The sequence below is a fragment of the Anomaloglossus baeobatrachus genome, assembly GCF_048569485.1.
Source record: "Anomaloglossus baeobatrachus isolate aAnoBae1 chromosome 5 unlocalized genomic scaffold, aAnoBae1.hap1 SUPER_5_unloc_18, whole genome shotgun sequence".
NCBI classification, from domain to species: Eukaryota; Metazoa; Chordata; class Amphibia; order Anura; family Aromobatidae; genus Anomaloglossus; species Anomaloglossus baeobatrachus.
The window spans coordinates 976,446-988,004 of record NW_027441793.1 but is presented as its reverse complement, the minus strand read 5'-3'; the positions used below and the strand labels follow the sequence as shown (position 1 = coordinate 988,004).

The following is an 11,559-nucleotide window of genomic DNA, read 5'->3' as shown; positions in this document are numbered from 1 at the left end:
GGTATTATATATCTAGTGTGCGGCTCTGCAGGTGGAGGTAGGTGCAGGGTATTATATATCTAGTGTGCGGCTCTGCAGGTGGAGGTAGGTGCAGGGTATTATATATCTAGTGTGCGGCTCTGCAGGTGGAGGTAGGTGCAGGGTATTATATATCTAGTGTGCGGCTCTGCAGGTGGAGATAGGTGCAGGGTATTATATATCTAGTGTGCGGCTCTGCAGGAGGAGGTAGGTGCAGGGTATTATATATCTAGTGTGCGGCTCTGCAGGTGGAGGTAGGTGCAGGGTATTATATATCTAGTGTGCGGCTCTGCAGGTGGAGGTAGGTGCAGGGTATTATATATCTAGTGTGCGGCTCTGCAGGTGGAGGTAGGTGCAGGGTATTATATATCTAGTGTGCGGCTCTGCAGGTGGAGGTAGGTGCAGGGTATTATATATCTAGTGTGCGGCTCTGCAGGTGGAGGTAGGTGCAGGGTATTATATATCTAGTGTGCGGCTCTGCAGGTGGAGGTAGGTGCAGGGTATTATATATCTAGTGTGCGGCTCTGCAGGTGGAGGTAGGTGCAGGGTATTATATATCTAGTGTGCGGCTCTGCAGGTGGAGGTAGGTGCAGGGTATTATATATCTAGTGTGCGGCTCTGCAGGAGGAGGTAGGTGCAGGGTATTATATATCTAGTGTGCGGCTCTGCAGGTGGAGGTAGGTGCAGGGTATTATATATCTAGTGTGCGGCTCTGCAGGTGGAGGTAGGTGCAGGGTATTATATATCTAGTGTGCGGCTCTGCAGGTGGAGGTAGGTGCAGGGTATTATATATCTAGTGTGCGGCTCTGCAGGAGGAGGTAGGTGCAGGGTATTATATATCTAGTGTGCGGCTCTGCAGGAGGAGGTAGGTGCAGGGTATTATATATCTAGTGTGCGGCTCTGCAGGTGGAGGTAGGTGCAGGGTATTATATATCTAGTGTGCGGCTCTGCAGGTGGAGGTAGGTGCAGGGTATTATATATCTAGTGTGCGGCTCTGCAGGTGGAGGTAGGTGCAGGGTATTATATATCTAGTGTGCGGCTCTGCAGGTGGAGGTAGGTGCAGGGTATTATATATCTAGTGTGCGGCTCTGCAGGTGGAGGTAGGTGCAGGGTATTATATATCTAGTGTGCGGCTCTGCAGGTGGAGGTAGGTGCAGGGTATTATATATCTAGTGTGCGGCTCTGCAGGTGGAGGTAGGTGCAGGGTATTATATATCTAGTGTGCGGCTCTGCAGGTGGAGGTAGGTGCAGGGTATTATATATCTAGTGTGCGGCTCTGCAGGAGGAGGTAGGTGCAGGGTATTATATATCTAGTGTGCGGCTCTGCAGGTGGAGGTAGGTGCAGGGTATTATATATCTAGTGTGCGGCTCTGCAGGTGGAGGCAGGTGCAGGGTATTATATATCTAGTGTGCGGCTCTGCAGGTGGAGGTAGGTGCAGGGTATTATATATCTAGTGTGCGGCTCTGCAGGTGGGTGTTTCTCCATGTGTATGGGCACATGTTGTATATAGGGGGTATATGGAGATCAGGTATATAGGAGGCTGTGTGGGGCTCACAGAGTTTACAGAAACTATCTTGGGTAATAAAGTATATGAGGCTATATGGTGCACAGGCTGTATATAGAGGTGTGTATGGGGGCACAGGCTGTATATAGAGGTGTGTATGGGGGCACAGGCTGTATATAGAGGTGTGTATGGGGGCACAGGCTGTATATAGAGGTGTGTATGGGGGCACAGGCTGTATATAGAGGTGTGTATGGGGGCACAGGCTGTATATAGAGGTGTGTATGGGGGCACAGGCTGTATATAGAGGTGTGTATGGGGGCACAGGCTGTATATAGAGGTGTGTATGGGGGCACAGGCTGTATATAGAGGTGTGTATGGGGGCACAGGCTGTATATAGAGGTGTGTATGAGGGCACAGGCTGTATATAGAGGTCTGTATGGGGGCACAGGCTGTATATAGAGGTGTGTATGGGGGCACAGGCTGTATATAGAGGTGTGTATGGGGGCACAGGCTGTATATAGAGGTGTGTATGGGGGCACAGGCTGTATATAGAGGTGTGTATGGGGGCACAGGCTGTATATAGAGGTGTGTATGGGGGCACAGGCTGTATATAGAGGTGTGTATGGGGGCACAGGCTGTATATAGAGGTGTGTATGGGGGCACAGGCTGTATATAGAGGTGTGTATGGGGGCACAGGCTGTATATAGAGGTGTGTATGGGGGCACAGGCTGTATATAGAGGTGTGTATGGGGGCACAGGCTGTATATAGAGGTGTGTATGGGGGCACAGGCTGTATATAGAGGTGTGTATGGGGGCACAGGCTGTATATAGAGGTCTGTATGGGGGCACAGGCTGTATATAGAGGTCTGTATGGGGGCACAGGCTGTATATAGAGGTGTGTATGGGGGCACAGGCTGTATATAGAGGTGTGTATGGGGGCACAGGCTGTATATAGAGGTGTGTATGGGGGCACAGGCTGTATATAGAGGTGTGTATGGGGGCACAGGCTGTATATAGAGGTGTGTATGGGGGCACAGGCTGTATATAGAGGTGTGTATGGGGGCACAGGCTGTATATAGAGGTGTGTATGGGGGCACAGGCTGTATATAGAGGTGTGTATGGGGGCACAGGCTGTATATAGAGGTGTGTATGGGGGCACAGGCTGTATATAGAGGTCTGTATGGGGGCACAGGCTGTATATAGAGGTCTGTATGGGGGCACAGGCTGTATATAGAGGTCTGTATGGGGGCACAGGCTGTATATAGAGGTCTGTATGGGGGCACAGGCTGTATAGAGGTCTGTATAGGGGCACAGGCTGTATATAGGAGGCTTCCAAGTTTTGGCTATAAGTAAAGACTTTTTTTCTGGCCCCTCTTCCATAAAGGCCGGCTCTATGGAGTGTACGGCTTATTGTGGTCGTATGGACAGATACTCCGGTCTCTGCTTGGGAACTCTATAGCTCCTTCAGGGTCACCTTTGGTCTCTGCGCTGCCTCTGATTAATGCCCTCCTTGTCTGGGCTGAGAGGTTTGGTGGGCGGCCCTGTCTTGGCAGGTTTATTGTGGAACCATGTTCTTTCTATTTGATGATAAGAACCCAACCCTGACTTGTTCTTCTCACCACTTTGTCTCTGACTTGTTTGGAGATCTCCTTGGTCTTCGTGGTGTTGGTTTGGAGATCTCCTTGATCTTCGTGGTGTTGGTTTGGAGATCTCCTTGATCTTCGTGGTGTTGGTTTGGAGATCTCCTTGATCTTCGTGGTGTTGGTTTGGAGATCTCCTTGATCTTCGTGGTGTTGGTTTGGAGATCTCCTTGATCTTCGTGGTGTTGGTTTGGAGATCTCCTTGATCTTCGTGGTGTTGGTTTGGAGATCTCCTTGATCTTCGTGGTGTTGGTTTGGAGATCTCCTTGATCTTCGTGGTGTTGGTTTGGAGATCTCCTTGATCTTCGTGGTGTTGGTTTGGAGATCTCCTTGGTCTTCGTGGTGTTGGTTTGGAGATCTCCTTGGTCTTCGTGGTGTTGGTTTGGAGATCTCCTTGGTCTTCGTGGTGTTGGTTTGGAGATCTCCTTGGTCTTCGTGGTGTTGGTTTGGAGATCGCCTTGGTCTTCGTGGTGTTGGTTTGGAGATCGCCTTGGTCTTCGTGGTGTTGGTTTGGAGATCGCCTTGGTCTTCGTGGTGTTGGTTTGGAGATCGCCTTGGTCTTCGTGGTGTTGGTTTGGAGATCGCCTTGGTCTTCGTGGTGTTGGTTTGGAGATCGCCTTGGTCTTCGTGGTGTTGGTTTGGAGATCGCCTTGGTCTTCGTGGTGTTGTTTGGTTAGTGGTGCCTCTTGATTAATGATGTTGCAGTCTCTGTGGTCTTTCAGAGGAGGTGTGTATATACTGACAAACCCCAGGACACATAGATTGCACAGACGGCGCTGACGGCTTCTCTCCCGACTCCCCCATATACCAACACTCCAGCTTTCCTGTGGTCACTATGAGAGAGACTCCTCCAGACTCCTAAAGCAGAGGATTATCTCCAGGAAGAAGAAACAGATCAGTCTCTGAAATTCAGCATGCCGGATCCTTCTCTGCCCTGACGTCATCTGTCGGGAGACTCCATATATATTCTACAGCGACCAATCTCCTCCACTATCAGAAGCCGCCGCTGAATTCAGTCTGATGTATTTGAGGCCTAACAGCTTATTGGACGCAGCCTCTGGCAGAGATTAATAGACTTTGTACATTGCAGACTCAAAAACCATCATTAGGCCTCTAATTACCATGGCAACTAAACAGATCACCATGATCAAAAATGAGTGGAGACAGGGGAGCAACGAGAATCTGCTTAATTTTCTAGACTTTTTCATGTAATATACAGAAGCCTAAGGGGAAAATGCCCCCTACAAAACATAACATGGGTTAGAAAAAAAAAAAGAAAAATGCCTAAAGTAAACCCCCGTCCATGTAGACATTTTCCTCTTTAGTGGTGGTGATGGGGTCATTGACTGACTCCGGACAAATCTGTTTATAGAGACACAGAAGAGGATGAAGATCTCGTCCTCATCATGAAGCCATTATTTCTCCTCTCACGTGTAATGAATTTCTCCTGCAGTTTTGCTGATGCTGATTCCAGTGTCGGTAAATGAGAGGAGAATTAGAGATATGGAAGATGAGTCTATGAGGAACGTATTCAGCTGCCGACTCCGAGGAGGAAACTGCTTGTTGTGTGTGTGTGGCCTGAATATATAGGATTTATTAGTAGATAGAAAAAACTGACTTGTTATGATCTGGAACCATGGAAGACCACAATAAATCATTGGTAAAAGGTGACAAGAGCATTGGCAACTAATCCGGCCGCCATCCCCTTACTAACCATCAACACTAGAAGTAGCCGAGGGGTGAACTAACATCCTGTGCACCGCGAACCCAGCCGGAGAAGCTAGCTATCCTAAAGGAAGGAAAGATGAATAACTCTCTGTCTCAGAAAATAGATAAAGAATAGCAATCCCCCCACATTCAAAGACTGCGGTGATATAGGAAAACACAATACACAGATGATAGGATTAGCAAAAGGTGAGGCCCTACTGACTAAATAGGACATGACAGGAAAGGGACTGATGGTGGCCAGAGAAAATTCCTGCAAAAATCCAAATACCTAATAGTACAAAAAAGCCCTCAGATCACTAGATCTGAACTCCATCCTATACCAGGCTCTCTTGTCATACCAATGAATATAAAGCAGGAATCATTACAAATTTAAGAAGAAGCAAACACATGGACTTACAGGAGCAATAGTCCAAACATAGCTGTAGGGAGCTTCCCAGCTAAGCAACTGAGAGGGAAGATCCATGCATGCAAATAAACTGACAACAACCACAGCAAATGACAAACTCAGGTAACAGCCAAAAGAACCAAACAACAAATAAAGAGCAAAGCACTTATCTGAGGTAGATGTGGTCTGGAGCAGGATGAAGCAGGCTGGTGAACAAGGAACAACTGACATCCGGCGTAGCCTGCTATCAGATCAGGGTTTAAATAGGCAGAGAGTTAGCAATGGAAACGCCCATAGCTCAACACACCTGGTCTCTGACCAAACCATTCCTGGCCACAAGAGGGAGCCTCACAGCAGCCAAAGCATAACTGACATTCACAACACTGACTACTGTAAAATACTAACAATAGTAACACATAATGATCCCCCCATTACTCCTGTGCCCCCGCTGCTGGGGTCCCCACCAGTCTCTGGATTTCCTGACAGTTTAGTCACTGATAACAAACGTGATCTCTGCCGTCAATCAGTGGCTGAAGCATTGACCAAAATAACCAGTGATTGGGAGCGGAGGAGACGTCTAAAGCCTGCTTTACACGTTTCAATTTATTGTGCGATCGCACCCGACACCATCGTTTGTGCGGCACGGCCGTGTCGCACAATATTGTAACCCCCGTCACACGTACTTACCTTCCAAACAACCTCGCTGTGGGCGGCGAACATCCACTTCCTGAAGGGGGAGGGACGTTTGGCATCACAGCGACGTCACACAGCGGCCGGCCAATCGAAGCGGAGGGGCGGAGATGAGCGAGACGTAAACATCCCGCCCACCTCTTTTCTTCCACATTGCCGGCGGCCGCAGGTAAGCTGCAGTTCATCGTTCGCAGGGTGTCACACGGAGCGATGTGTGCTGCCTCGGGAACATTGAACAACAGGACGTTCGATTTTTAGAAAATGAGCGACGTGTCAACAATGAACGAGAAGGTGAGTATTTCTGCTCGTTCATAGCTGTTACACGCTACGATATCACTAACGATGCCGGATGTGTGTCACTTACGACGTGACCCCGCCGACATCTCGTTAGATATATTGTAGCGTCTAAAGCCCGCTTTAGTCAGCAATTCAATTTATGTTCCAGTCCATACGAGACAAGAGCGAACGTTCTGAATCCTCATATGTTTCCCCTTATTCTCTCCAGTAATTTGTATTATTACAGCGGATTCTCTATGATGTTACATCGTCATCTTCTCCCCATTCAGGTCCCTACAATATCGGATCCTCTCAGTGGAGATCTTCTATAGAAGAGAATTCTCCTGATTGCCCCGTGAAGGATGGATATGGACAGGGACAAGATGGCGGAGAGGATATTACACCTCACCCTAGAGATCCTCTTCCGGCTTACTGGAGAGGTGAGAGATTCTGATGACGTCACATTACACCATTCTTATCTATGGGGATAACAGATGGACAGAACTGGAGAGGTGAGGACTCTGGAAATATCTGGAGTGAGATTTATTACTGTGTCTCTCCATAACCAGGATTACACAGTAGTGAAGAAGACCTCTAGTGAGCGCTGTCAGGCCCCTGTGTCTGAGGGATGGGGAAGACCCCTGAGCCCAATCACGGGGCCTCCACCTCACCCCCCGATACATGAGGACATCAATGACCAGAAGATCCTAGAACTCACCTAAAAGATGATTGAGCTGCTGACTGGAGAGGTGACACTGCTGGGAATGCTGGGACATTATACAGTAACGCTATGAAGGGATTGGGGGTGACGGTATCATTGTATGTGTCAGGTTCCTATAAGGTGTCAGGACGTCACCGTCTATTTCTCCATGGAGGAGTGGCAGTATTTAGAAGGACACAAAGATCTGTACAAGGACGTCATGATGGAGGTTCCCCAGCCCCTCACATCACCAGGTAATAGACAGGACTAAATACACACGGCCTATAATTATCTGTATGTAAGGAATGAATTCAGTCCCTGTATGTGTCTCCTCCAGGTCTATCCAGTAAGAGGACAACACCAGAGAGATGTCCCCATCCTCTTCTCCCACAGGACTGTAAACAAGAATACCCCGATGCTCCTCCGGATGTGTTTCCTCCAGCTCTATCCAGTAAGAGATATCTACTCATGTACTTTCTGCACTAATTTTGTGTTTATATTTTTAGGTGTTTTGCTGTTTTTCTTCCGCTATTTGTTTCTAGTGTCTTCTCTATGTCATTATGAAGACAACTCAAAGACCTGCAGAGGGTTCATAATTACTGTGTTCTCCAGTAAATCAGCTCTACTCCAAAATTAAGCCCTAGTTACAGTCATGGCCAGCTTTGGGAGGAGTCAAATTGAGCAATTTCTCAGGAACCCCACTCTCTTATGGACTCCATCAGTTGTATTCTAAGGTTAATTGTTTAAGAAACTTTGATGACTTCAAAGTCGTGTGTGTGTGTGTGTGTGTGTGTGTGTGGTCACGCCAGTTTTAACCAGCTTTACCAAAATTGGCAATTCCCTTTGCCAGAAATCTCACTCCCAGTCCCTGGTGTCATTTTTCAGTGTCCATTGCTGGTCTTGATGAATTGGAGCCCAAATGTTTATCTGCACAGACCACAAGACCCTGCTACCTGCTTTGGTTACGAAGCCTTTGGATAGACCATCAACGTCATAGTCCATGACATCCCCGTTAAATTTCCAGCATCTGTCCGTCACTATTTTATTTTCGTCTTGGAATTGTCCATGTTGTGGACCAATGTCACAGAGATGTTTGTAGGTTATTCAACTGTCAAGGCGGTGTCAGGATCTGTGGAAAATACACTCTGCCTGCTAACTTCACTGATGTCCGTGAGCAGTGCAGGGAGACACAGGCATCAAACCACAGACAGGCAGGCTAGCAAGAGTTAATCTCTGCTGGGTTGCTATTTAGTGTTTTTGCTCACATGCTGCGGGAAGCCAGTATCATTCTCTCCCCTCCTGTATATGCTGGTTGGACTATTCCATTGATGCCAGCTATAGTTTGCCTATACTGGTCTGGTGAGGTGTTGTGATACAGACTAACGGGTGGTTGCTGTGCATTACTGCTGTGAACTGTTGTGGTGTTAACCCTTGATGTCCTTTTGTTACTGCCTTCCTGCTCTTGCTTTTCTCCTTAGTCTCTCACTGTTTGTTTCTGTGAGTTTGCAGTGTGCCTAAGTTTTAGTTTTCCCGTCTGTCTTAATCTTTAATTCCATCATACTCTTTCACTTTCCTTCCCTGGGAAATCACAGATTAGATCTAGTCAGGAGAATAGTGAGGTTACAGTACAAGGGCATCTCCACCTTCAGAGGTAATCCAGAGATTAGGGACAGCTTAGGGTCTCCTAGCGTGAGGAACAGTATAGGAGCCCACTGTCTTTTGATATCTTCACATTGTGACAATCAGTCAGATTATTTACTGTAGCACATTCCAGAGAACTGGTGCTACTGGAGAGATATCCTGGAGACAGGGGAATGGGAGGTCTGAATTAACGAAAATGTATCTCTTAAGCCTGCTTTACACGCTGCAATGTATCTTACGATGTGTCGGCGGGGTCACGTCGTAAGTGACGCACACCCGGCATTGTAAGGTACATTGCAGTGTGTGACAGGTACGTGCGATTGCGATTGAACGGTAAAACGTTCTTCGCATACACATCGTACCTTTCTCTAGAATTGCACGTCAGATTGTTCATCGTACCCGGGGTATCACACATTGCAGTGTGTGACACCCCGGGAACGATGAACAGATCTTACCTGCGTCCTGCAGCTCCCAGCCCACAATGCAGAAGGAAGGAGGTGGGCGGAATGTTTACGTCCCGCTCAGCTCCGCCCCTCCGCTTCTATTGCCCGGCTGCCGCGTGACGTCGATGTGACGCCGAACGTCCCTCCCACTCCAGGAAGTGGACGTTCGCCGCCCACATCGAGGTCGTATGGAAGGTAAGTACGTGTGACGGGGGTTAATCGTTTGTGCGGCACGTTCAACAAATTGAACGTGCCACACATACGATGGGGGCGTGGAAAATCGCATACGATATCGCATACGAAATTGCAACGTGTAAATCAGGCTTATGATCTCAAAATTGGAAAACAGATTCAGAATGATTTTTTTTTCTCTAATTTAATTTCTGCTGTTATGGTATAAAAAAAAAATAAATGTACTTTCAAGATATCATTAAAAACTAGTAACATTGTGTTTATTTTTAGCAGATGACTGTATTGGGAGTTCAGATGGAAATCTAATACTTTCATCATCTGTTATGAATTCTGAAGATATCACACATGATACATATGAAGAGCATGCTGGTATCCTAGATATACTTCCAGTCCTTCCTCGGAAAGCTCTATCATCTGATCTTTCCAAACAAGTCCAAAATTCCAATTTATCACAGAATTTTAAGCAAAATAACAGTTACAGAAGGGATGTGGAACAAGAAACGGCTCCTACAAGGGAGAAACCATTTTTATGTTCAAAATGTGGGAAATGTTTTACCAGGAATTCAGATCTTGTTAACCATCAAAGATTTCATACAGGGGAGAAGCCATTTTCATGTTCCGAATGTAAGAAATGTTTTAGTCAGAAATCAAATCTTGTAACGCATCAAAAATATCACACTGGAAAGAAGCAGTTTTCATGTTCAGAATGTGGGAAATGTTTTATCCAGAAATCACACCTTGTTAGACATCACAAAAATCACACAGGGGAGAAGCCATTTTCATGTTCAGAGTGTGGGAAATGTTTTATTCAGAAATCAAAACTTGTTGTGCATCAAAGATTTCATACTGGGGAGAAGCCATTTTCATGTTCAGAATGTGGGGAATGTTTTATTCAGAAATCAGATCTTGTTTGTCATCAAAGATTTCACACAGGGGAGAAGCCATTTGTATGTTCAGAATGTGGGAAATGTTTTATTCAGAAATCAAATCTTGTTGTGCATCAACGATCTCACACAGGGGAAAAGCCATTTTCATGTTCAGAATGTGGGAAATGTTTTATTGAGAAAGCAAAACTTGTTGTGCATCAAAGATCTCACACAGGGGAGAAGCCATTTTCATGTTCAGAATGTGGGAAATGTTTTATTCAGAAATCAAATCTTGTTGTGCATCAAAGATCTCACACAGGGGAGAAGATGTTTTCATGCTCAGAATGTGGTAAATGTTTTACTAGGAAATCAGGTCTTGTTTACCATCAAAACAATCACACAAAATAAACACTTTTTATGTTCTAAATCTGGAAAATGTAATTCTCAGAAATCAGATCTTGTTAAACAGGTGAAGAAGCCGCACAAGGAAGGAACTTTTTTCATGTTGTGAATAATTGAAATGTTTAACTGGTAAATCAAGTCTTGCTGACATCAGAAAACTAACAGAGTGCAGCAGCCATTATTGTTTTCAGAATTTGGCAAATGTTTTTTTATCGTTAATGAGGTGATGCTGTCAGATGAATCACACGCGAGAAAGCATCATGATGTACTATAATTCAAAGTGTTTTATCCAAAAATTGGCTACAATTCCTCAAGTAAGAATTGGTGAGGGAAAGAAGCATTTTCTTTCTTTTTAAACTTATTGTATTTTTCTGACCATAAGACACACCTAGGTTTTGAAGAAGGAAAATAGGGAAAAAGATTGAAGCAAAAAATGTGGTCATGCTGCACTGATAGGGGGATCTGCTGCTGACATTGTTACGGGGGGTGCCATCCTCCAATTTCTAGCGCAATGATGACTTTCCCTTTAAATAGTGCTTTAAATAGTGCTTATCACAAATCTGTGGCTGCCTTTTTTATTTACTAATACAGTGGCGAGCCGCAGATTAGTGAATCTTCTAAATATAATCCAGTACCAAAACTTTTGGAATTGTCCCTAATGTCCCCTGAAAGGAACTTCCAGGTTGTGAGATACCACAACCCTCAGCAGTGTGAGCTCTACAAACCCAGAGAGAGCCTTTATGAACATTTGTAAAATGTTTTGATACTGGATTATATGTAGATTAGTGAATTATCTCAGGTTGCCCACTGCTTTATTTGCTAAAAAGCGCAGCCCCAGATTGGAGATAGGAATTCTGAAGTATATCACATTGTATATAATTGCATTTCCAAACTTGTTGTTTTGTTAATAAATGCTTGTAAAATATATATTCTTCCTGCCTAGATGTCTCTATTGTTTAGATGTGATGATTTTGCCTCATCTCTGGAGTAGATATTTCACACAAAAATAGTGAGGGGTTGTCACATAGGTGTCACGGTCGGCTGACACTCCATTGGCAGCAAGTGTTGGAAAA

The 11,559-nt window shown here is 45.6% G+C and overlaps 1 protein-coding gene across 3 annotated transcripts in view; it reads left to right on the top strand.

Annotated features, from left to right (window-relative positions):
* Window positions 1-11,325, top strand: part of LOC142258925 (uncharacterized) — a 118,736-nt gene extending 107,411 nt beyond the window's left edge. Inside the window, exons 1-5 of one of the 3 annotated variants that reach the window (XM_075331484.1) lie at window positions 6,543-6,682; window positions 6,812-6,991; window positions 7,073-7,196; window positions 7,280-7,393; window positions 9,489-11,325. In XM_075331484.1, coding sequence (XP_075187599.1) covers window positions 6,968-6,991; window positions 7,073-7,196; window positions 7,280-7,393; window positions 9,489-10,492 — 1,266 coding nt within the window. In that variant the 5' untranslated portion in view covers window positions 6,543-6,682; window positions 6,812-6,967 and the 3' untranslated portion in view covers window positions 10,493-11,325. Of the gene's footprint in view, window positions 1-6,542; window positions 6,683-6,811; window positions 6,992-7,072; window positions 7,197-7,279; window positions 7,394-9,488 lie in introns of those variants that run through there. The other 2 variants (XM_075331483.1, XM_075331482.1) reach the window with 2 other exon arrangements.
* Window positions 11,326-11,559: the final 234 nt, after the last annotated feature.